General features: G+C 49.1%; 1 protein-coding gene across 1 annotated transcript; it reads left to right on the top strand.

Annotated features, from left to right (window-relative positions):
- Nucleotides 1-5,271: 5,271 nt before the first annotated feature.
- On the top strand, nt 5,272-24,092 carry LOC130474580 (phospholipase A2 inhibitor and Ly6/PLAUR domain-containing protein-like). The gene is made up of 5 exons (XM_056846260.1): nt 5,272-5,344; nt 17,408-17,524; nt 18,878-19,033; nt 21,300-21,443; nt 23,932-24,092. Exons 1-5 carry the CDS (start codon nt 5,296-5,298, stop codon nt 24,090-24,092), a joined length of 627 nt encoding a protein of 208 aa, XP_056702238.1. The 5' UTR covers nt 5,272-5,295.
- The last annotated feature ends 813 nt before the right edge of the window (nt 24,093-24,905 follow it).

Below are 24,905 nucleotides of genomic sequence, written 5' to 3'. Positions count from 1 at the left end.
GATAGAAAAGGGATGCCTATGCAACTCATAAGCCAAAGAGAAAGCATGGTGTAGTGGTTAGAATGTCGGACTAGGATCTGGGAGACCCAGGTTCGAATTCTATAGCGTATGGTGCCCAGTTGTTTTCGGTTGCCCCAGAAGGTCAGACCAGAACCAATGGGTTGAAATTAAATCAAAAGAGTTTCTGGCTAAACATTTGGAAGAACTTTCTAACAGGCTTCCTCTGGAGGTGGTGGGCTCTCCTTCCTTGGAGGTTTTTAAGCAGAGGCTAGATGGCCATCTGATTCTATGACCTTGGACAGATCATGAGAGGCAGGGCAGGAAGGTTTGCATCAGTGTTTGGATTTCATGGCTGGTTGCCACTTTGGGGTCCAGAAGCAATTTTCCTCCAGGCCAGATTGGCCAGGGATCCTGGAGGGTTGGGTTTTTTTTGGGGGGGGGGGTTGCCATCTTCTGGCCGTGGAATAGGGGTCAATGGGGGTGTGGGGGGGAGGTAGTTGTAAATTTCCTGCATTGTGCTGGGAGTTGGACTAGATGACCCTGGTGGTCCCTTCCAACTCTATGTTCTTATGATTCTATTCCCCACTCTGCCATGGAAATTTGCTGGATGACCTTGGGCAAGTTACATACTCTCAGCCAAGCCTACCTCACAGGGTTGTTTGTAAAGATAAAATGGAAAGGAGAAGAGTGATGGCATCTGCTTTGGGTCCCTACAGGGAAGAAAGGCAGGGTAGCTATGAAGTAAATGAAAGGAAGTAAATAAATAAATGAAGTCTACAGCCATATGTTGTGTATTCCTTACCTACCGTAGAAAAAGAGGGGGCCACTCCAAAACAAAACAGAGACAAAAGCAACAATTGGTGCAAGGGAATAGAATAATAATGAAAGTACCCCTATGAGTTTTGCTCAAGCTTCTTCAGGGGGATTTTACCTACAGTAGCCAACTCCAGGTTGGGAAATTCCTGGAGATTTGGGGGTGGAACCTGGGAAGGGTGGGGTTTGAGGAAGGGTTCAGCAGGGTTCTGATGCCATCGAGTCCACCTTTCAAAGCAGCCATTTTCTCCAGGGGAACTCATCTCTTTAGTCTGGAGATCAGCTGACATTCCGGGAGATTTTCCAGGCTCCACCTGGAGGTTGGGAGAATAAACAGTACTCAACTCTAATTGCAAAAATATCAAAAGTGTATTACTGTACAGTGAATATGACAGTGAAGTGCAATGAAAACTTAAACAATAAACAACCTAAACAATAAACAAAGGTTCTTCAATAGAATCCAAATGACTTCTAGGCATAGTAATAACTTATTTGTAGTCCGTTAGAACTTGCATGTATCTTGATGTTAGGTTTCAAAAGATCAAGAAGAATCTTGATTCCTTGGAAGAGGTAGGTAAAAGTGGGAAACGTCTTCCGGAATTTTTTAAATAACGTTTTTCGCAAATTGATGCTTCTTTAGCCTGAAGATACATAATTATAAGCTACTATTAACTACACAAATAATTGTCTAAAAAGCGCAAAGTGTCATAAGTTACAGGCATGTATTTTGCTATTAACAATGTCAACAAAAAACAAGGCTAAACAAAACTATACCTGTGAAATCGGAGTTCAATGGCGCCAAACTAAGGGCTGCAGCTTTCCTTATCCATGTTCTTATGGTAACTAAATTCTTCAAGGTATTTCAAATACTTTCTAACAAGTTAGATCACAGGTGTTACTCTCATTAATAGCTTCTAGATAGAGCAGGTGGAAAGAGGAATGGGAAGGTTTTGCAGATTACATAGGTCCTGGTTGGTATCTAAAAAAGTTTTCAACAGGTCCTGGCTGGTAGATAAATCATAAATAACATGATAAGTCTAATTCTGTATTAAGACCATGTGGTGTTAAAGTGTTCAGTAACTGAAGGTATTTGCATTCTTGTCTTAATAAAAAAATTGTATGTTGGATTCATTGTACTGGTGGTTTTTGTAGACCCAAATCACAAAAAAATGGAGATCGTTTTTGTTAAGTTTTTTCTCAAGAAAATGGGAGATTAAAGGCACGTCCAAAACTTTATTCCAAATTAGGGAGCGATGTTCCCCTATTCTAAGTCTGATGCGTCTCGTGGTGCTACCCACGTATAATTTTGAACACCCACATATAATTATGTAAATCACATTGCTGGTGGCACAATTGGAGAAGTGTTTTAACTTGAACTTAAAGGTAGAATCAGCAGAGCTAAATTCTCTGACAGGCAAGCATAGGGAACATACACTACATGATCTGCACCGGTGGTGCCCAATTGTAGTAGGGGCAGAAGGAGGGGGCAAAATATCAGAGCATACTAGTCTGTCCCTAATAGAAGTAGCCCTTCTTAAGACAAAAATAGGAGTCTGAGAGCAGCCTGGTAAAGTAGAAATGATGTGCCAATGTTTTTTGATAATATTCTGTACGGCTGAGGAGTGTTGAGTATAGGCTAATGATCAAAATATTTTTGAATCATTCTGTCTTCTTTGTTGTTGTAAGAGTTTTTTTTTTTGGTCTGTCAAATTGGCTCTGATTTTAGCTTTCAGGAGTATCTCCTGTGGATAATTCTTTTTTAGCAAAGCTGCTATAGTGTAATCTTGAGACAAGGTAGCATTACGTTTTAACCGAATGAACTGGCTATATGGGTTCAGATGTTGTGGATGGTAAGAAGAAAAATGTAATCCCGAGTCTCTAGCCATGGATTTCTTAAAAGGTTTAACAGCTAGAGTGGAATTGGAGGTAACAAAAATTTCCAAATCCAAAAAAGGAGACCTGTTGGCAACACGGTCCTTCCCCGCCCCCCATGTCTGCCATTTCAGGGAGGAAGTGTAAGGCATTTATCAAGCCTCTATGGGCTGGTTTGGCTGGGTAAGTTGCCGGATAAGCTGCCCTGAGCTGGGAGGGACAAACTGCTATTTCAAACAATCTCCAGGTGACAGAGAACAGTTCATCTGAAGAGGAAGGTAGATTCTATGGCATTATACCCCACTGAAGTCCCCTCCCCAAACCCTGCCCTCCTCAGGCTCAACCTTAAAATCTCCAGCATTTCCCAACCTGGAGCTGGCAACCCTAGGTACAGTGTCATGGAGAACAACTTCCAAAGCAGGAATTTTCTCCAGGCGAAATTATATTGTAAGCAAACGGGTTGCCAATCTCCCTGACTGGTCATGGCAACCCCAACAGATGTGTGACACCACCTTTCCAGACGTGATGGCCAGCCCGAATCACCACTGAAAGGACTCCTATCCTGTCCCGCGAAACCGGCAGCCAAGGAACCATGGCCAGGTCAACCCCTCCTGTGAACCAGAGGGAATCCATTTTCCTGTGCGCCCGTTCCAGCAGAAGCCATCTTGCAAGGAATGGTCAAGTATGTAATCGTCGCCAATCCCCCCCCTCCCCGCATCGTCTGCGTGATTGATGGCAAATTGGAAAGCATCAAGATAGCAGTAATGGAGGATCGCTCCCCCCGCTATGCAAAGCAACCCGCCCCGGACCCAGCTGTATGCGTCTTTGTTCCAGCTCGTTAATCCCATCTACGAACGACTCCCGGTCCTCCCGGAATTGCACAAATCAGTAGGAGTAGAATAGTTTGTTTCAATTGCCCTTTTGTCCCACCCCGGACACCGACCATTAGTGTTATTGTCACCTTTGCTCACACAGGGAACCACCTGAATAATCCAATCAGCCCCCACCCCCTGAGAGAGTATAACTGGAGTCTCCATAGTCCATACCTTACCTTAGGTCTTCCTCTTGCATACTTGCTGTCACTCTGTTGGTTTGGGTCTTGCGCAGCCTGACCATGCTCCCCTCCTGCCTCGCTGGTCAAGTCCCGGGAATCCTTCTTCTTCTCCTTGCTTTCTCAGTATCTTAGCCCACAGAACCCTGGATGTCTCCGCTTCTGGACCAGGTGCAGTATTATCCGTCTTCAGAGGGCCTGCTACATTGGCAAACGTCTCTATACCACTCTCTTTAATTCCTAGGCTCTCTGTGTTGTTGTGTACATGTTATTTGAGTGTCTGTGTACATACGAGTAATAAGTAAATCCTTAAAACTAAAACCATTGACTCCGCTTTATTCTTTGAATCATGGTTTGGACTCCCATAGACATAGGTTAGATCCTGCAGGTTATGTCCAGGGCCGGTTATTGAATGCTAATTCCCCCATATCATAATTCTTAACCGAGAATTTTGGCTAACAATATCTGTTGTCTGAAGACCAACTGTAATTCCGGGAGATCTCCAGCCACAACCCAAAGCTGGCAACCCTACTTCCAATGGCTTCCTCCAACTGGTGAGGTAAGTAGCCTCTGATTGCACCAAGACAGAGTCTTGCAAATCAAGAAGTGTGTAGAAAGAGAACAGTGGCAGATTGCCAGCTATTTGTGATGAGAAGAAGAAGAAGAAGAGTTGGTTTTTATGTGCCGACTTTCTCTACCACTTAAGGAAGAATCAAACCGGCTTACAATCACCCTCCCCTCCCCTCCCCACAACAGACACCCTGTGAGGTAGGAGGAGCTGAGAAAGTGTGACTAGCCCAAGGTCACCCAGCTGGCTTCATGTGGAGGAGAGGGGAATCAAACCCAGTTCTCCAGATCAGAGTCCACCGCTCCAAGCCACCGCTCTTAACCCTACACCATGCTGGCTAAGTTCCTCCCCTCTCCAAATCCAGGTATTTGCCAATCCGGAGCTGGCAACCCTACTAAAGACCTAGATCCATTCCTGTAAATAAAACTAGAAAGAGGCTAAGAAAGAGAAAGTCAGAAGAAAATGGCTGCTCCTCAGAGCATTGATTGCTCCACACAGCTTGGGATGAGGCCTTCCCCTGCACGGCTGCTGTTCCTCTTACCTTGTTGCAGATGGCCATGCTAACCCTTGCCGATTGACTCCATCAGACTGCATGCTCCAGGCTAAGAGCCAGAGGCTGATATTCCTTCAGTTCTCTCCCGCTGGCTCATGCCAAGGCTCATGCCCCACAGCACACCTTGCCTGAAATAATATCTGATGAAATGGGAGCATGGATGATTCTATCACTGTTCGTCCTTAGCTGGCTCAGGTGCTGCCGAGATCCTGCTGACCTGATATGTTGGCGAGATCTCGATCTGTGTCGAGGGCCTCATTGCTTCCCCCACTCTCCTTGTGCAAGAATGTTACCTGGCCACTCATGACCGGCTTGCCACATCTCTCCCTCATTCCACCCACTCCCATCAACCTCATTAGCCTTCGTGCTGCGCTCCACCGCTAAATCCAGTGCATCCAACGAGCTGGTTCCATCACAGGTACCTGCTCCCCAAACACCATGCCTGGATTAATTCTCTTCTGCATCCTCTCTGCTCTCTTAACTTCAGGTGAGTCAGCGCTCTGGGCAACAACCTGGGAATCAGGTAGGAAGCATCGGTGGGAACAGAGGAAGGATGGGTGCAAGACAAAAGGGAAGGGGTTGAGAGACTGACTTGCTGCCAATCCCATTGTGAGGGTCTCTGTCTTTGTGTCTCTGCTTTCCATCACCTGCGGTGTTATCAGTGAACTCGTAAAAGCAGTTCACACCTTCTGGTCTCAGGCGCCAGGCCTGATGGCCCATGTATCTTCCCCCCCGCTGTTCTTCCTGCCAGTACTCCCTCAGGCCGGTGCGGCCTTGGAAGTGTGATAGCCGCACCAGACTTCCTGGGATCCGTCTGATGTTTTGTATTATGCCAAGCTTGTAACTTCCCATAACAATAAGTGTGAACCCCAGTGCCCCAGTGCCCTGGAGTCAATATATTCTGTAAACCCGTATAGCCCCTCACTTGCAACTTTCTACCTGTGCCTGTCTCATCTCCTGAAGGCTTCAATAAATCTATTGTTTCTGTATCAACGTCTGAGCAACTGATTTGGAGAAGCAAACTCAGAGAGGGGGATCTCTCACATTAAGTTGCAAGTCCTTGCCTCTCGGACTGCAGCTGTACCGCTTTGGACAGAATGTCAGCCGACGAGGACACCACCCCTAACCCCGATGCCCCCAAGGAACCGGACGAGCCGGAGAAGCCGGACCCGAAGGAGGAGGGAGCCAAGCCAAAGAAACCGAAGGGTCGCGCCCCCGACCAAGATCGGGACGGACGTCCCCGGGGGCTTACTTATTGGCTGGACTCTCCCAAGGGCTGGTCGCTCTCGCGGACTGCGGCGAAGGATTGCCGGTTGGCCTTCCCCAGCACGGGACTCGAAGGGGACCCGGCCCGCAAAGAGGCCCTCATGGAGGAAGAACGAAAGCAGTGGCAGGAAGACCGCCGGGCTATGCAGGAGCAGATGGAGATCATGCAACGCGTAATGGGTGAGATGGCCACGACCCTAGATGCGCTGAAGTTGCAACCTCCAGCCGGTGCTCCCCCAGACGGGGCGCCGGTAGTTCCGCCCGCAACCCCTGCCCCCCCGGCCCGTCGGGACCTGAAAGTCACGTATGACGGGTCGGGAGACCAGTTGACCTTTTTTATGGTCCAAGTAGACATTTTTATGCGGGAACAAGGCCGAACCTTCGTTTCTGAGGAGTCCCGGGTGCAGTACGTGGCTTCCTTACTGCAAGGGGAGGCGGCTGCCTGGATGGTGTTGCAGTATGAACTCCGCTCGCCGGTGCTGCGAACCCTGGACGAGTTCATGGTAGCACTCCGAAACCGTTTTGAGGACCCGACTCTGGGTGAGCGGGCTAAAGCCTCCCTGATGCAACTGCGCCAAGGGACTAAGTCGGTGGCGCAGTATGCAAGTGAGTTCCAGTCACTGGCTAGCCGAATTCTGGACTGGAGTGAAGCTACCTTGGTACAATGTTTCAGGGAGGGTCTCAACCCAGACCTCCAACATTGGGCCTTCATGCAAGGGAACCCCCCGGATGTGGAAGGTTGGGTTCGCCATGCTGCTGACATCGAGAATCGCAAACAACTCCTGAACTTGTCCAAGCAACGGCTTGGGCGAGACCCCAGGCCCCGAGGTGACCGTGGCCGGGAACTCCGGCAAGGGGGTGACGGGGGTCTCTCGGCCGCGGAACGCCGCAAGCGGTTCGAGGCCGGCGTCTGCCTGATCTGCGGGGGAAAGGGTCACTTTGCATCGCAATGCCCCTCTCGCTCAGGCCGTCCGACCCCCCCCCGCCAAACCCAGGCCGAGCCGACGAAACCGGCCGCCGACAGCCAGCCTCGCCGCAGAAGTGGACCACTGAGCCGGCGCTCCGGCGCACCCTCCGCTCTCCACGCGCGCCCCCAGGATGGGGCATCCGACTCTACGGTCCCATCGGGGTCCCGGATTACAAATACCGTCTTTGATTCGGACGGCTCCCCGGAAGCCACCACCCCGTCCCCCTCTTCCAGCGAGGAGGAAGAGTGGGAACAGCCGGCAAAAAACGCCGTCGGTCTGCTGTAGAGGGGGCTCCGCAGCAGACCGTCCCTATCGTTGTGCAAGGAGCTCCACCGATGGTAAGCGCCCAAGAGGACAATGTATTTGTGCGTGTTCATCTGTCCCTACCCAAAGGGGGTCCCCCGTTAGAGGTCCCCGCGTTGGTCGACTCGGGGTGTGCCCGCACCATGATAAATGAGGAAACTGCCAAGAAGTTGGGTGTCCGGCGCAAGCGGCTTCCGGGGCCCCTCCGTTTTTCCCAAATGGACGGGAGTGACTTTAAACGGGGCCCTGTGACCCACAGAACTGCAGCCGTGATTATGTCCGTGGGGGAACATTGGGAACGGTTGTATTTCACCATCGCCCCTATTGTAACCCCTGTGGTGTTAGGGATGAACTGGTTAAGGGGACACAATCCCTCCATTGATTGGGTTAAACGGGTGCTTTCCTTCCCCGAAAACCCCTGTGGGTTGCATGACAAGGAACGGGTACTCAGAACTCCAGCCGCCGCACTGGTAGGGTCCCCCGCCCCAGTCTCTCCTCAATTACCCTCTGAGTACTCGCAGTTTACTGATGTTTTCGATGTTAGAGAGTGCGACGAACTGCCTCCCCACAGAGAAACGGACTGTGCCATCGAGATTGTAGGGGAAGGCAAACTGTCTAAGGGAAAGGTTTACCCCATGAGCCCTAGTGAAAAGACTGTATTGCGAGACTATCTGGATGTCAATCTGGCGAGGGGTTTCATACGCCCCTCCAAGGCTCCTTATTCAGCCCCAGCCTTCTTTGTAAAGAAAAAGACGGGAGATTTAAGACTGTGTATTGACTTTCGCAGACTGAACGCAGTCACCCAGTCTAATGCTTACCCCCTCCCTCTTATTCCTGACCTTCTAGCACAATTAAAGGAGGGCCGAATCTTCACCAAACTGGACTTGGTAGAAGCCTACCACCGCATTCGCATCAAAGAAGGAGACGAACCCAAAACGGCCTTTTCCAGTTGTTTTGGGATGTTTGAGTACCTGGTCATGCCGTTCGGACTTTCGGGGGCTCCGAGTGTCTTTATGCAATTAATTAATGAAGTTTTGCATGATTTACTGTTTCGGGGGGTGGTGGTATTTCTCGATGACATTCTTATTTACTCTGAGACCATGGAAGAACATGTGCGCCTAGTGCGAGAAGTGCTCCAGCGGCTGCGGGAGCACAAACTGTATGCTAAGGTGTCCAAGTGTGAATTCCACCAACCTTCTATTACATTTCTGGGGTATGTGATTTCCCACCAAGGGTTGGAAATGGACCCCGCCAAGGTCCAGGCGGTGCGGGACTGGGAAACCCCCACTACCCGCCGCCAACTTCAACAGTTTTTGGGGTTTGCCAACTTTTACCGGAATTTCATCCCCAACTTTGCCCAAGTTGCGCTTCCCCTCACTGCCCTGTTGCGTACCAAGGACAGGGGGGCTAGCGCCGCACTCCCCTCAGCCCGTCTGCAATGGTCTCCCCAGTGCCAGCAAGCTTTTGAACGTTTAAAGCTACTTTTTTCATCCGAACCCGTTTTGGCCCATCCGGATTGCACCAAGCCCTTCGTGGTGCAGGTGGATGCCTCGGATGTAGCCATGGGCGGGGCCCTATTGCAGAGGGATGAGGGGGGACGGTTGAGGCCATGCGCCTACTTCTCCAAGAAGTTTTCCCAGTCCGAAATCAACTGGGCCATTTGGGAGAAGGAGGCAGCAGCGGTCAAACATGCCCTTACCATATGGAGACACTTCTTGGAGGGGGCCGAGCTGCCGTTCGAAGTGTGCACAGATCACAAGAATCTTGAGGCTCTCAAGGGAGCTAGAAAACTCAATGCCAAACAAATTCGGTGGGCCCAATTTTTTGCAAAATTCCGGTTCACCCTCAAACATGTCCCTGGCAAAGAAAATGCCCTAGCTGATGCTTTGTCACGACTTCCCCAGTATCGCAACGATTTCGATCGCCCCGTCGACTCCCTGTTCACTCCCGAACAGCGAGGGGAAGTCCCTGGCTTGGCCGTCACCACCCGATCCCAAGCCCGCCAACCGGAGACCCCCCCTACGCTCAAAGGTATCCCGGAAGCATTCCAACAGCGACTCCGGGACGCCTCCTTACAGGAGGAGGAGCACCATCTCCTCCCCACTGGCTTGGAACGAACCAACACTTGGTGGGTGCAAGGGGGGAAACTATATGTCCCATCTTCCCTTCGCAAAGAAGTATTGGGACTTGTACATGGGGCCAGGCTGGCGGGTCATTTTGGTTTCATAAAAACGCTTCACCTGGTTCGAAGGCAATTCTGGTGGCCCGGTATGAGATCTGATGTAGAGTTGTATGTGCGCAGCTGCCCCACCTGCGCCACAGCCAAGAAACGGATGGGAAAACCCCCGGGGCTTCTCAAACCGCTTGAGAACCCCTCCCGTCCCTGGGAAGTCATCGCCATGGATTTTATCACCGACCTACCTCCAAGTCGGGGGAAAACGGTTCTCTGGGTTATCACAGACCTCTTTTCCAAACAGGTTCATTTCGTTCCATGTGCAGGTCTTCCTTCAGCCCAGGGCTTAGCTAAACTGTTCATCACGCACGTCCTCAGGCTACACTCGATCCCGAGGAAGGTCCTCTCCGACCGGGGGGTCCAGTTTGTTGCCAAATTCTGGCGGGCTTTCCTAAAGTTAATGGGAGTGGAGGAACAGGGCCTTTCTTCCGCCTATCACCCCCAAACGGATGGTCAAACGGAACGAGTAAATGCGGTAGTAGAATGTTATTTGCGTTGCTATGTAAATTTCCACCAGGACGACTGGGTCGACCTGCTGCCATTTGCCGAATATGCGTACAACAATGCGCCTCATTCCTCTACCGGCTTTAGTCCCTTCCAAGTTATATACGGGACGGATTTTGGCCCTTTCGGTTCTGCCCCCGTCTCGCCAGAGCTCCAGTCTACCCCTGATCTTCAGGAGTGGATTCAGGTGGTTAAATCCACCTGGCCATGGTTGCTCAAAAATCTGGAAAGGGCAAAAAGCAAGTACAAGGAACAAGCAGACAAACACCGGTCTCCGGGATGGGAACTCAAGGTGGGGGAGCAAGTCTATCTGTCCACCAAAAACCTCCGCTCTCTTCGCCCCTGCAAAAAACTGAGCGACCGTTATGTAGGACCTTTCCCCATTACCAGAGTAATCAACGAGGTTACCGTGGAACTGAGTCTCCCTAAGACTCTCAAGGGAGTTCATCCAGTCTTCCATATAAGCCTCCTCAAACCTTATGTAGCAGCTCCCCAGTTCCACCCCCCTCCCGCTCATGAGATTCCTACCGTAGTAGGAGGGGATACCCATTTGGAAATATCCAAGGTTTTAGATTCCAAATGGAAGAAAGGGAAACTGTTTTACTTTGTTCGCTGGAAAAACCTTGGCTCCGCTCATGACGAATGGGTGGCCGCACCCCACATGGCAGCTCCTCGCTTGGTCCGAGAATTCCACCTCGCTTATCCCGATAAGCCTCGTCCTCTCGGAGGGGGGCCTTAAGGGGGGCAGAATGTGAGGGTCTCTGTCTTTGTGTCTCTGCTTTCCATCACCTGCGGTGTTATCAGTGAACTCGTAAAAGCAGTTCACACCTTCTGGTCTCAGGCGCCAGGCCTGATGGCCCATGTATCTTCCCCCCCGCTGTTCTTCCTGCCAGTACTCCCTCAGGCCGGTGCGGCCTTGGAAGTGTGATAGCCGCACCAGACTTCCTGGGATCCGTCTGATGTTTTGTATTATGCCAAGCTTGTAACTTCCCATAACAATAAGTGTGAACCCCAGTGCCCCAGTGCCCTGGAGTCAATATATTCTGTAAACCCGTATAGCCCCTCACTTGCAACTTTCTACCTGTGCCTGTCTCATCTCCTGAAGGCTTCAATAAATCTATTGTTTCTGTATCAACGTCTGAGCAACTGATTTGGAGAAGCAAACTCAGAGAGGGGGATCTCTCACACCCATCTTTGTCTACAAAGAAAGGGGCTATGTGTTTCAGGGTTTGGAGGATTATTAGGGTGAGAAGCATCATAGTGGCTATTGCTGTTAGTTTTGTTTCAAGAAAGTGGAGACTTCTTATGATACACTCTTGCACATAAAGATCCCTAGACCCTTGTCTATTCTTGCCACTTTCCAAACACTGCTTTCTTCTGGATCCAAGGGCCTCTAACACAGTCGGTGCCATCAGGCTGCCAATAAACTATTACCGCCGCAGTGGGGCAAACTATGTTGGGCAAAAAGGGATCTGCCTGGATGTAATCCTAACAGAGATGGAAAATGGATACTAAGAGATGGATAAAATTAATATCGCTGTTATAATAAGATTAATTCACAAAGTGTTTCCCCCCCCCTAGTATGGAGCAATTAGGCATGTTTCTAAGATAATATGTTTGTTTTTAAATCAGACATCCACTTGCTAGGGTTGCCAACTTTGGGGGGGGGAGTTCTCCCAGAATTACAACTCCAGACTACAGGGAGCAGTCCTGTGAGTAGAGAAAAGGACTGAGGGGTAGGGTTGCCAGCCTCCAGGTGGGGCCTGGATATGTCCCAGAATTGTAACTGATCTCCAGATTGCAGAGGCGAATTCCCCTGGAGAAAATGGTGGCTTTGGAGGGTGGGCTTTATGGCACCACATCCCTGCTGAGCTCCTTCCCTTCCCTTCCCCAGGCTCCGCCCCCAAATCTCCAGGAATTTCTCAGCCCGGAATTGCCAACCCTACCTCTTACTCAGAGGCTTAGTGGGGGCAGCAAGCCTGTCAAGGTGGCACTGCTGCAGATGCACAGAGGTGTTGAAACAGCTAGTTATGACACCATGCTGTCTGATCACCTTGTTCTCTTGTTCAGTACCCTCCCTGCAATCGTTTCCCACTTCAATGTTCTTGGATCTCCAAACTAAAAGAGTCAGAGCTTGTCTGGAAGATTATGCCTTTAATTCTAGATCAGTTCCAAACTGAATTGAGTTTAGCCAGGATCTGGGCAGTACCATCTACACTAAAAATGGTTCAGGTTCAGTGCCAGTGATCTAGATTGTTGGTTTTGCAGTCAAATTGCACCATTTTGGAAGGGGAAGAAGGGCGTTTCCAGTTCAAACCAAACAGGGTGGTTTTTGTTTTGTTTTTTGTAAAGAAGGACATCCGAACTGGCCTACATTTGGCCATCATATTAGGTGGTTGTTGGCCAGAAAGCATAATCTTCTTGCCTGGGGTTGGAAATTTGCCTGCTTCCCTGTGGTGAGTCACAGCCAACACCAGGTGAGCAGACAAATCTAATAAAATAAATCTTAGTTTGTAGAGTACTCTTGTCGTTATGGCTGTTATTCCTTATGCAACTTCGTAAACACCTTATAGGAATTAGTGCAAAGATTCCCATTCACGCTTGACAATTTCCTACTGAAGTGCCGCCTGAACGTACACAGATTCATGCGTACAGTTGCTGTTGCCATACAAGAGTAGCATCAGCACAAGGCAATTTGCAACATGTAGTTTGTGTGATGGCCCCTTTCTTCCTTCAGGCCAGTTCCAGGTAATGAGGGGCATTGGGCAGAGAGTGCTCAGTGCCCCCCTTCCCTCTTCTGCCCACCACCAGGACCCCCCCACACACACACCTCCCTTCCTGCCCTCACCTGCCTGTGTGTCCTTCTCCTGCCTCCTCATAACCCCTCCCAATGCCCACAGTCTCAATCACCTACATGCCAAGGGATGCCAGTTCTGGGTTGGTAAATACCTGGGGGTTTGGGGGTGGAGCCTTGAAAGGGCAGACTTTGGGGAAGGGAGAGACCTCAGTGGGGTATAATGTCATAGAGTCCACCCCCCCCCCCAAAGCAGCTATTTGCTCCAGGGAAACTGATCTTGGTCATCTAGAAATCAGTTGTAATGGAGGAGATCTCCAAGTGCCACCTGGAGGTGGGCAATCCTACTGCATGCCCTTTCCTCAGCTGTACTAAGTGTTGCGTGTGGCTAGGAGTGCTGTTGCGGTAACCATCAAGAGCACTGCTTGTGCCACCAGCACACTCTTCCCTGGCGGTGCTGGGCAGCTTGGCCATCTAGGAACACAGAAGCGCTTCGAATGGAGTAGGGAAGACAAATGGAAAGTTACATAGGGATGCCAGCCTCCAGGTGACCAGGGGATCCTCCAGAATTAGAGCTCATCTCCAGTCTACGGATATTAGTTCCCTTGGAGAGCCAGAGTGGTGTAGTGGTTAAAGCAGTGGTTTGGAGCAGTGGACTCTAATCTGGAGAACCAGGATTGATTCCCCATATGAAGCCAGCTGGTTGACCTTGGGCTAGTCACAGCTCTCTTAAAGCTCTCTCAGCCCCACCTGCCTCACAGGGTGTCTGTTGTGGGGAGGGGAAGGGAAGGTGATTGTAAGCCAGTTTGAGTCTCCCTTAAGTGGTAGAGAAAGTTGGCATATAAAAACCAACTCTTCTTCTTCTGCTAAAAGGATGCATTGGAGGATGGACTCTGTGGCATTTACCCCACTGAGGTGCCTGTCCTCCCCAGGCTCCACTCTCAAACCTCCAGGAGTTTCCCAACCTGGATCTAGCAACCCTACTCCCCAACTAGTGATTAAGAGGGACCTGGCTACCCTAAAGTCACAGGCAACTGGCAGAAGAGATGAGCAGCTCGGGTTCCATGCTGTGTCCCTCCTTGGTGATGCTGGCATCGGCCCCTGCTAGGGTTGACAAATTTGGATTTCAAAACTACTGGCCCCTGGGTGGATCTAGAAACCTGACAGGTTGGGGGGGGGTTACAGGCAGGGCTGAACTTGGTGCAGCCTGGGAGCCTCCATGGGTTACCCAGGGCCAGAGTGAAGCCTGGTAGGTTGTGACAGCAGTAGGGCATTAGCTTGTGGCTTTGGGTGGAGGACTGGAAACATCTGGCAGGCCACAGGAGTGGCCCAGCCGGTCCAAGGGTGGAGTGAACCGCAGATCTTTATCGGACTGGTTCTGAACCTGACAGCTTTTTGTTATAGGGAATTATGTTAAAATTATTATAATATGTTATGTTATATGGAATCGTGATTTGCCTTATTTGTTATATTATTAGGGTTGCCAGCTCTGGGTTGGGAAATATCTGGAGATATTGGGTGCGGAGCCTGAGGAGGGTGGGGTTTGGAGAGGGGAGGGACTTCAATGCCATGGAGTCCAATTGCCAAAGCGGCCCTTTTCTCCAGGGGAACTGCTCCCTGTTGCCTGGAGGTCAGATGTAATAGTGGGAGATCGCTAGCCACCACTTGGAGATTGGCAACCCTATATATTATATTGAATCGTGATTTATCTTAATTCATCAATTTACCGAGAGATTTACAAACCAGAAAGAACACCCAAGGAGCCTTGGTAATTACAGTTGGGGAGGAAAAAGTTCAGTTCCAGACCACCACAATAAAGCAAGTCACACTAATATTTTGGTTTCCCAGTGCATATAAAAGTTACATTTACACTATACTGTAGTCTATTGAGTGTGCAATAGCATTATGTCTAAAAAATGTATTGTAAAAATTATGAAAAAGTTTGAAATATTGCGAGAATAACCAAAATGTGACACAAAGTCAACAAATGCTGTTGGAAAAATTGCACCGATAGACTTGCTGAAAAATGCAATAATTGCGAAGGGCAATAAAGCAAAGCACAATAAAACAAGGTATGCCTTATTCATACAATCATATTAAAGAAGACAATCATATTAAAGAAATTACCGGATGTCAAATAACAAAGGAGTCAGTCAAATATTTGGGTGTCAGCATATCATCACAAAACAAGACACTTCTAAGATCAAACTATTTGAAAATTTGGGGAGAAATAGAAAGGGACCTAAGCTCATGGTCCAAAATGAATATTTCCTGGTTGGGAAGGATATCGGTGATAAAGATGAATCTAAACTTTTTATTTCAGTTTCTTCCGATTTATTTACCAGATAGAATAATAGAAAATTGGCAAAAACAAATCAATCGTTTTGTGTGGAATGCGATAAAACACCATTCTTAAAAAGCATCCCCTCAAAATCAGGTTTCAAAATTGCATTTTGATTCCAAGGTTTTTTATGCAGGGATGTCCCCCCCCCCCCGCCCCGGCCACTCCTGCCGACCGCTTCAGGGCTTCCTTTTGATTATGTATGCCTTTCCTGCCCACCAAAGGTTGCCTCACTCTCCTTGCATGTTTTGCCCACATTTTCCAGATTCTGGTTAAAACAGCGCCCAGAAAACACGGGCAAAACTCTCAGGGAGACCAAGGCGACCTCTGATGGGCAGAAAACACAATACATAATCAAAAGGAAGCCCTGAAGCAGTCTGCGGGGTGTGTGGCCGCAGGGAAACATCCCTGCATAAAAGGCCCAAGGGTCCACAATTCCTGCAACTTTGCAAATGTGTTTTTGTGTAGATTATGCATGCCCAAGTTGCACAGTTTAGTGATTAGAGCATCCAACTACAATCTGGGTGACACAGCTTCGAATCCCCTCTCTGCCGTGAAAGCTCACTGGGTAACCTTGGGTCAGTCACCCACTCTCACCCCAAATTACCTCAGGGGGTTGTTGTAAGGTTAAAATGGAGGAGGGGAAAAAGTTGTAAGACACTTTGGGTCCCCATTGGGGGTGAAAAATGGGGTACCAATGACATAAATATAAAGCAGTTTAGACATGTTCCAGTGCTCCAAAGCATTGCCTGCTTCTAAATTCTGGTTGGTGACTGAGATCGCCTAATATACTTAGATGGCCCAAGGTAGGCAGTACATCTGCCCTTTAACAAAACTTGCCAACTGAGACTGCCTGACTTATCCTGTCCAACAGCAGAGCTGACCAGCCAGCCTGGAGATCAATGACATTGTTTTCAGACAAAGGAGGGGTTTCAAAGAGGGTAGTTACTTATGGTGTAGACTTCCAGCCTCCAGGTTGGGCCTGGAATTCTCTTGGGATTAAAACTGATCCCCAAATGACAGAGATCAGTTCCCCTGGAGCAAACAGTTGCTTTGCAGGGTGGACTCTATGGCATTGTACCCTGCTGAAGTCCCTCCCCTCCCCAAACCCTGCCCTCCCCAGCCTCTACTCCCCAAATCTCCAGGAATGTTCCAAACTGGAGTTCCCAATTCTACATAGTAAGGTAAAAAGGTTTTGTGCGTGAGAGTTGTTGTATTGTATTGTTTCACACCTTGCAAAACGAGTCTGGCCAGAAGTCACAGAAGGACCAAAGAAATGTGTGTGTGTGTGTGAAGAAGAAGAAGAGTTGGTTTTCATATGCCTCAAACCAGCTTACAATCTCCTTCCCTTCCCTTCCTCTCCCCTCCCCACAACAGACACCCTGTGAGGTAGGTGAGGTTGAGAGAGCTCTAAGAGAGCTGTGACTAGCCCAAGGTCACCCAGCAGGCTTCATGTGCAGAAGTGGGGAAACCAACCCGGTTCACCAGATTAGAGTCCAGCACTCCAAACCACCGCTTTTAACCACACCACCGCACTGGCTCCCAGGTGAAAGGTGAAACCTTCCTTAAACCCACTTTTTTCAGGAAAGGATGGCACAGTCTCTAGCCTCAGTGTGAACAGGTCTGACTGCGAGATGTAGGAGAGGGGATGGATTTGAGAGCACTTGCGGTAATGAAGAGGAGGAGGGAACCTCTTGATTCAAATGTGAAGGACCCTCCCCCAAATGTTTGGGATTCTCTGGGTTAACTCATTTCATGGAATGCAGCACTGCCACCTTGTGGCTGCTGTTGACATTTCCCCCTATTACTGCACTGTTGATTGTTTCTACCGCAGGACAGCTCTGTGAGTAAAGAATTTCTAACAGCACCCTCACCAAACTACAATTCCCATGATTCTTTGGGGGGGACATTGTGATTAAACAGGTACAAATCTGACTATCCCCAACCTTTACAAGCACAGTACTTGAGCCAATGATGGTCAGAGGCCCTTCTGTGACAGTCCAGCAGTTGAGCCAATCATTGCCACAGGCTTCATCGCCACTGCTAAAGTGGCCCTGTTAACTTCGGATGGAACTTAGTTTGCAAAAGCACAGAGAATATTAATGCTGACAAGGATTATATTTTTTTTTCTTGTTTTCCAGGAAACTCACTGGTCTGTGAGGTGTGTAGCTCTAAAGAAACCACATGCTCAGGACCTCTGCAAACCTGTGAAGATTCAGAAGATATCTGTGCTACACTTGTAGCAGAATACAGGATTGGTCAGCACCCCAACCCCACTCGAGAGTGGCTCTTTTTATTTATACAGAATAAGCAGGAGACTAGATTCATGTGCGAATGGATCTCCCCAGTTGTTGTTTTTTAAAGGGAAATAGCAGTACAGAATGAGAGGCAGTTTAACCCTTCCTCCTTGGCACAGTTTAATTGTAAAGGAATATCAACTCCTCTCCCCTGTGGCCTGTCACTATTTATTATTTTTATTTACGTTATTTATGTACCACCTTTCTCACTTGGCCTCAAGGCAGATTACAAAGCAGTGGGCCAATACAATCAACAGGGTGGGACATTCAATGAACAATGTCATAGGAATGTAGGCTGTAGAGCCAACCAGAAATCTTTAAAAAAGGAACTGAAGCAAAGCATAAGTATTAACACGCCACGTTAAATGATGCAAAAAATTCCATAGCAGGATCCTAGTTTCAGCAAGCAATACACAGTAGTGCCCTGACCTGGGTAGCCCAGGCGAACCTGATCTTGTCAGATCTCAGAAGCTAAGCAGGGTCGGTCCTGGCTAGTACTTAGATGGGAGACCTCCAAGGAATACCAGGGGCATGATGCAGAGGCAGGCAATGGCAAACCACCTCTGAACTTCTCTTGCCTAGAAAACTCCACCAAGGGTCGTCATGAATCAGATGAGACTTGATGGCAAAAGACAAAACAAAACACAGTAGTACAGACCACAGGTTTTTTTGCTGAGGTTTATTGCTGTGTAATTTTTACTGGTCTGGTTGACTGTTTTAATAAAATTTGATTTGATTTGATACAGACCACAGTTCCCAACAATTTATCCAAATAACTTTGTGAAACACTGAGAACAGTGCAACAATATTGCCTGGGTAGAAAAGCCCTTATTAGCCCAAGAACTGAAAAAAGATGGGTACTTGGTCCCTTCCATCTCGCCCAAGGCTAACCACAGTGCAGTGGGTGGGTCCCCTCTAGACAAACATGTTATGGAGGAGTTATTTAAAAAAAAACCAGCAGGATCAAGGGACTATAAAATGCAAGAATCACAGGGCAAAAAATGCAAACCATGCAAAAATCAAGAAAAATGCAGAGACAGCTCACTGGGGAAGGCTGCTCCCGCTGGAAGGTTTGCTAGTGGAGCAGGTTCCAGCCCTTCAACAGTCCCTTGAAAGGGGCATATTAGTACATACCTAGCACAATCCCACAATCAGTTTTCAGTTTTAGGAGTTGGCGATTTCAAAACATTTAGACATTGGGTTTCGAGGAAAATTCATTTTCCAATCATCACTGAATGTTAATGTCCCCATTCTCCCCCTCTCTGCCCCCAAAGTCATGTGAGAACTAACCCTGGCTTTGTTTCTCTCCTGCAGCGGGAGTGTACTTCAAGAGAACTTTTAAAGAATGCCTAGATGCCTCTCCAGTCTGTGACTTTGCCCCCTTCAGCATGACGTTCCGGCCAAGCATCTCCATGCGGACGAGCTTTAATTGCTGCAGCAGCGATGGGTGTAACTCGGGGCAATCTGAACGTACGCCCCTTCTTACCCCCTCTTCTTCAGTATTCAGTTGCCCCAAAGGGGGGGGACACGGGGCCTCTCTCTTACCTGCTCTTCATTTCTATTTATATATTCATCGTTTTATCAATGAAGTGAATCCCTCAAACGAACAAAAAGGCGGCGGGAGGGGAGAGGCTGGAGAATGGCGATTGTCATGCTGCTGCAAAACTAAGAGGCCATTCTCCAGACTCCCTTCTCCCTTGGCTTCTGGGAGCTCCTGTGGGCTTTGAGGGAGGGCTTGCAGGAAGGCTGGCTGGAGGAGGAGTCGGAGGGGAAACGAGGCTGGGAGCAGTGTGGGGGCATGGCAGGGAAACGTGACGTTTCAGTTCTTCGCACAATGTTCCTCTATATCTTCACTTTGGAATTGCGGCTACCTTAAAATTCGCGATAAAACAGGTTCCTAGAAATGTGGGACAAGTGCACAGCCGCTGCGAAGAGACCGCTGAAGGATGGGAAATTCACAAAGAAGTCAAAAGAAGCTGCGGAGCAGTCCCGTAGGGATAATGCAGCTAATAACCAAGCATAAATGGCCTCTCTTTCTCAGAATCATACAGAGGGGACTATGAGCCAAGGCACATGTGGCTTGGGCAAAACTGTGATCGGAGGTGGATATTAGCCTTAGAACACAGCTAGAAGTAGCAAGGTGGATGATGGCCATGGTGCTGGAGAGGAAGGGGTTAACTCCCCCCCCATTGTTTCTGATTTAAAAAAAACTATCCCAACTACGCTGCTTTTAGCCCCAATAGGCAGACACGATACAAATGCCTGTCTTTTTTATTTTTCTTAAGGGGACTAAAAGCAGAGGCAGTCTTAGCTAATGGGAAGCAGGGCTAGCTGCAATGTGGTGTCTCCTGATGGAGGGGGGGAAGAAGAAACAGAGCAGGTTGCCATAGTCGCTGCTCACACCCATCCTGTCCAGGGGACCCCCGTGTGGGGTTCGAGTAGTGGGCTTCTGGTGACATCTCCCACCCCTCCTCACATAGGGAGGAGGCTGTCACTTGCTTGGCCCCAGCACGGGGAGTGATGTGGGGCTGTGCTGGGGGTCAGTGGTGATTCTGGGGCCCCATTCTGGACTTTTGCCCAGGGCCCCAGAATTATTAGAACTGCTCCTGTGTTAAAGCGGCCTGAGCAGTGCATTTTCATTGACAGAAATGGTGCAGGGGGAAGAGCTAGCCCGCCCCTATACATGGTGTTGTGTCTCTGGTTTAAACTGGGCCCTCCCAAGCTGCTTTTGAAGGGTAAATTGCAAGTTGGGAGGAGACTCGGTCACAGAGCTCCAGGGTCATAGATCTTCCACCTTCCACAATGGGAAAAAAGAAGAGGCTTACATTTTAAAGTGGAGTTTTAAAAGTCAGCTTGCCCTCTTGTTTCTGGCTCCTCACTCTTACCTTTTCTGGTTGGAGATCTTAAGAAGGAGGTGAAACTCTGAAACTGGGCCACATCCAGAGGTCCGGCAGCAAATCCTCTTTAAACTACCCCTTCCTGATTTCCATCAATCCCCTCTCAACAAATACTTCCTTCTGCAGGGACAAATTATCAATGACAATTTTGTCCCGGCCCTTGAGCCAGCGTGGTGTAGTGGTTAAGAGTGGTAGACTCTAATCTGGAGAACCGGTTTCAACTCCCCGCTCCTCTGCATAAAGCCTGCTGGGTGACCTTGGGCCAGTCGCAGTTCTCTCAGAACTCTCTCAGCCCACGCTGAGACAGGCAAAGGCAAACCACCTCTGAACTTTTCTTGCCTTGAAAACCCTACTGGGTCGCCAGACGTGAGTTGTGACTTGATGGCACTTTCCACCACCATACCCTGCCAGAAATTTCATTCGTCTTTAAGGAGCTACTAGACTCTTGATATTTTCTACTGCTACAGACACACTAACATGACTAACAACCTAAACCACTGCACCACACTGAGAACCTCAGCTAGGCCTAGGGTTGACAGGTCCAAATAGGAAAACTCCTGGTGATTTGGGGATGGAATTTGGGGAGGACAGGGACCTCAGTGGGGTACAATGCCATAAGGTCTATCCTTCGAAGTACCCATTTTCTCCAGGGGAACTGCCCTTTGTAGTCTGGAGATGAGCTGTAATTCCCCAGGTCCCACCTGGAGGCTGGCATCCCTAGCTATAGAAAAAACACATTTTTTCCCCTTCCACATCTGAATCAATTTCATGTTTAAAGAAAAGGTGCCGGTTTTCGCTGAGGTGGGAGCAAAAGGTAACAGATTTTGGTTTGTCCCTAGTGCCAGCACCCTCCAGAACTCTCAATGGCTTCCAGTGTCCTTCCTGTTTCGCGCTCGGAGCCAGTCGGTGCCATAACATGGATATTTTGCAGTGCTCGGGAAATGAAGATCATTGTTTTGAGATTACAGGAACGCTGATGATCGGTAAGTTTTTCTGAGTGGCAGAAGGCCAGAGAGCAGCACAGGCATACTCTCCGGTTGGGTCTTTTTAAGACCAATGCAGGAGCTGGCAAATCAGGATGTGTAGGGAATGCACTCTCCCAACCACAGCCCCCTTTCTCCTTGGACTAGGGTTGCCAACCTCTAGGTGGTGGCTAGAGATCGCCCGCTATTACAACCAATCTCCTGGCGATAGAAATCAGTTCCCCTGGAGAAAATGGCCGCTTTGGCAATTGGACTCTTTGGCATTGAAGTCCCTCCCCTCTCCAAACCCTGCCCTAATCAGACTCCCCCCCAAAACCTCCAGGTATTTCTCAACCCAGAGGTGGCAATCCTACTTGGATCTCCCCCACCAGCTGAAGACCAATGGGTTAGACTCAGGGGTGGTCTTATCCCCAAGGGCAGCTGCCCCAGGGGGAATGCTCTGGCACTGCCCTATGTTGGCCAAAGGCCACTGCTCTGCCCCCCACCAAACCACAGGCCTGCCCTGGTCAGCACTGAAGTCATCTGGGCAGGGCAGGGAGTGGAGTTGGGCAACAGCTGGCCATTGTGCCAGCTGCCTCATGTGTCTGCCCACCCTTCAGAGGCCTGGGCAGCAGCTGACCAGCTAGATGGCCACCTGCCCAATCAAGGACCCAGTCAGCATGAATGCACACATGAAGCTTATATTGAATCAGGCCATCAGGCCATTAAGGTCTGCATTGTCTACTCGGACTAGGGTTGCCAGCTCTGGGTTGGGAAATATCTGGAAATTTAAGGGGTGGAGCCTGAGTAGGGTGGAGCTTGGGGAAGGGAGGGACTTCAGTGGGGTATAGTGCCATAGAGTCCACCTTCCCAAGTGGCCATCTTCTCCAGGTGATCTCAGTGGCTCAGGCTATGACTAGCTGTCTTGGCAGCTGCCCACCCCCTGCACAGCTCTGGCAGTGATTGTCTGCCACCTGTGCACTGGCCCATTCCAGCCTGGGGTAGCCCAGGTGTGAGGAGGGGTTGGTAGATTGGCAATGACTCTGGGGCCTAGGGTTGCCAGCTCCGGGTTGGGAAATGTCTGGAGATTTTGGGGTGGAGCCTGAGGAAGGTGGGGAGGGACTTTGATAGGGTATTCTGCCATAGAGTCCACATTCCAAAGCAGCCATTTTCTTTTGGCCAGGCCCACCAAGACCAACTGTGGTAAGAAGAAGGCCAAAAGTAGATTTCCCAGGGAAGTGGTAAAGTGAGATCACTTTATAACGGTCCAAAGCCCCTGTGAGAGTGGAGCTGAATCTTTCCCCACCTACTGGAAATGAGCTGGGTGTGTGTGTGTGTGTGTGTGTGTGTGTGACAAACCATGAACTAATACAATGGTTCACCTGGATGGGAACCAAGCATCATCCATCCATCTTCACGTTGCCTTCATCCATAGCCGTCAGGGTAGCATAGGTGGTTCTCCTCCTCCTCTTCTCCTCATAGCAACACTTTGAGGCAGGTTAGGCTGAGAGAGGGGACTGGACCAGAGAACATAATAGTGAAGTGGCAATTTTGACTGGGGTCTAGGCCATCCTCTGAGTTGTATATAAACGTGTAGCAGCCAGCCTTCCTTCCCCCTATCTCATCCAGGGTTACCAGGTCCTCCCTGGCCACTGGTGGAGGGTTGGGGGTAGGGTTGCCAGATCCAGGCTGGAAAACGCCTGGAGATTTGGGAATGGAGCCTGGGGAGGACAGGGACCTTAGCCACAGAGCCCACCCTCCAAAGCATCCATGTTCTCCAGGGGAACGGATCTCTGTAGTCTGGAGATTACCTGTAATATATTAACCTTTAATGGCATATGAATTACAGTTACAATAATTAAATATGGTTGTATCCAGTTAAAATAATACAGTTTATATGTAAATAAAATCAATCAATCATAACAACAATCAAATAGGTTACGCTTGGTTCCTCAAATCTTCATATTACAGTAATGGGGTTGCAGCCTAGGCCAGTTCCGCTCTGTTCCCCCATAAAGTATGGGTGTCAACCCATAAGCACGTGCTTGGGCTTTGCACATCTACCCTTTAACCATAAATGGGCAGACAGGTAAATAAATTTCATAGGGCTGCAAACCTCCAGGTACTAGCTAGAGATCTCCTGCTATTACAACTGATCTCCAGCCAATAGAGATCAGTTCCCCTGGAGAAAATGGCCTCTTTGGCAACTGGACTCTGGCATTGAAGTCCCTCTCCTCCCCAAACCCTGCCCTCCTCAGGCTCCACCCCAAAATCTCCAGGTATTTCCCAACTCGGAGCTGGCAACCCTACCCTATCATGTCTAATTCAGTAATAAGAAAGGAAATTTAGAAAACTATATTACTGTTGTCACACAAAAGGTACAGCTTCCCTTCTCCTCTTCAGGTTTGTTTGGTTTTTTTGTGTGGGTTTTTTTTTTTGGGGGGGGGGGAATACAGCCATTCCAAACCCTGCATTCACCAGCCAACCCTGTCCCATCTCTCTCATTCAGAAAATTTCAACTTCACCAAGGCTTCTGCTGGCTGTGGCACTGCTGGGCTGTGTTCCAAAAAGGTCGGTACACACCGCTATTCCAAGAAAGTGGTGGATGTTTTGACCAAAGTGAAGTGTTTCCCAGCAATCCGGGCTGGAAGTGCCAGAACGGAGCTCTAATGGATCCACCCATCTTCAGTCCTCCTCTTACAGAATCATCAAAAGAGGGTCTCGATCCCTCTTGAGGAATAGTGTTGCGGTCAGCTTTTATCATCTGGCCATGCCACATTGCATTCCTTCCCTCCCTTTTTTATTTAATAAAGTATTCCAAAAGATAATTCAAAAGATACTTAATGCTTTGTCTCCATATATTTGCGGAAAATATTCACATCTAGCAATTTTTTTATTTTTTTTGCCGTCAAGTCACAGCTGACTTTATGGTGACCCCTGGTGGGGTTCTCAAGGCAAGAGATGTTCAGAGATGGTTTTCCATCGCCTGCCTCCGCATCATGCTCTTGGTATTCCTTGGAGGTCTCCCACTGTCAGGAGCAGGCCATGGGGATGGTATGCGGCAGTCTGATTGTGCTGCTTCCAGGTGCGGTTGTGCTATTCTGTCCAAGGCCAGTCTATGCCCCGTGTTTAGTCTTCATAGATTCTTCATAGATTCCCATACTGTGGGGAATCGCCATGTACTCCTTCCTGCCTCTGGGAGAGGGGTTGCCTGGGTTACCAGTTATCGGCTTTTGCTCTTCTATATATGCTGTGTACCTTGCCTTTGCCCCTTACTAGTGTCCTTTTGAACATGGCTTCTGAAACCTGTCGATCCTAACCAAGAAAACTGCTTTCGTGGACTTGCTGGCTGCTGGAATCTGTTTATGGCAGGGCCCCCGGCCTGCCTGCTGAGGCCGGGAGCTCCACGGGCCACCGGCCGAGAGAGAGAGAGACAGAGAGAGACAGACAGAGAGAGACAGACAGAGAGAGACAGACAGAGAG

Source organism: Euleptes europaea, chromosome 3 (assembly GCF_029931775.1).
Source record: "Euleptes europaea isolate rEulEur1 chromosome 3, rEulEur1.hap1, whole genome shotgun sequence".
In the NCBI taxonomy this organism is placed as follows: domain Eukaryota; kingdom Metazoa; phylum Chordata; class Lepidosauria; order Squamata; family Sphaerodactylidae; genus Euleptes; species Euleptes europaea.
The sequence above is the reverse complement of the archived record's forward strand: the minus strand, read 5'-3'. Positions and strand labels throughout refer to the sequence as shown.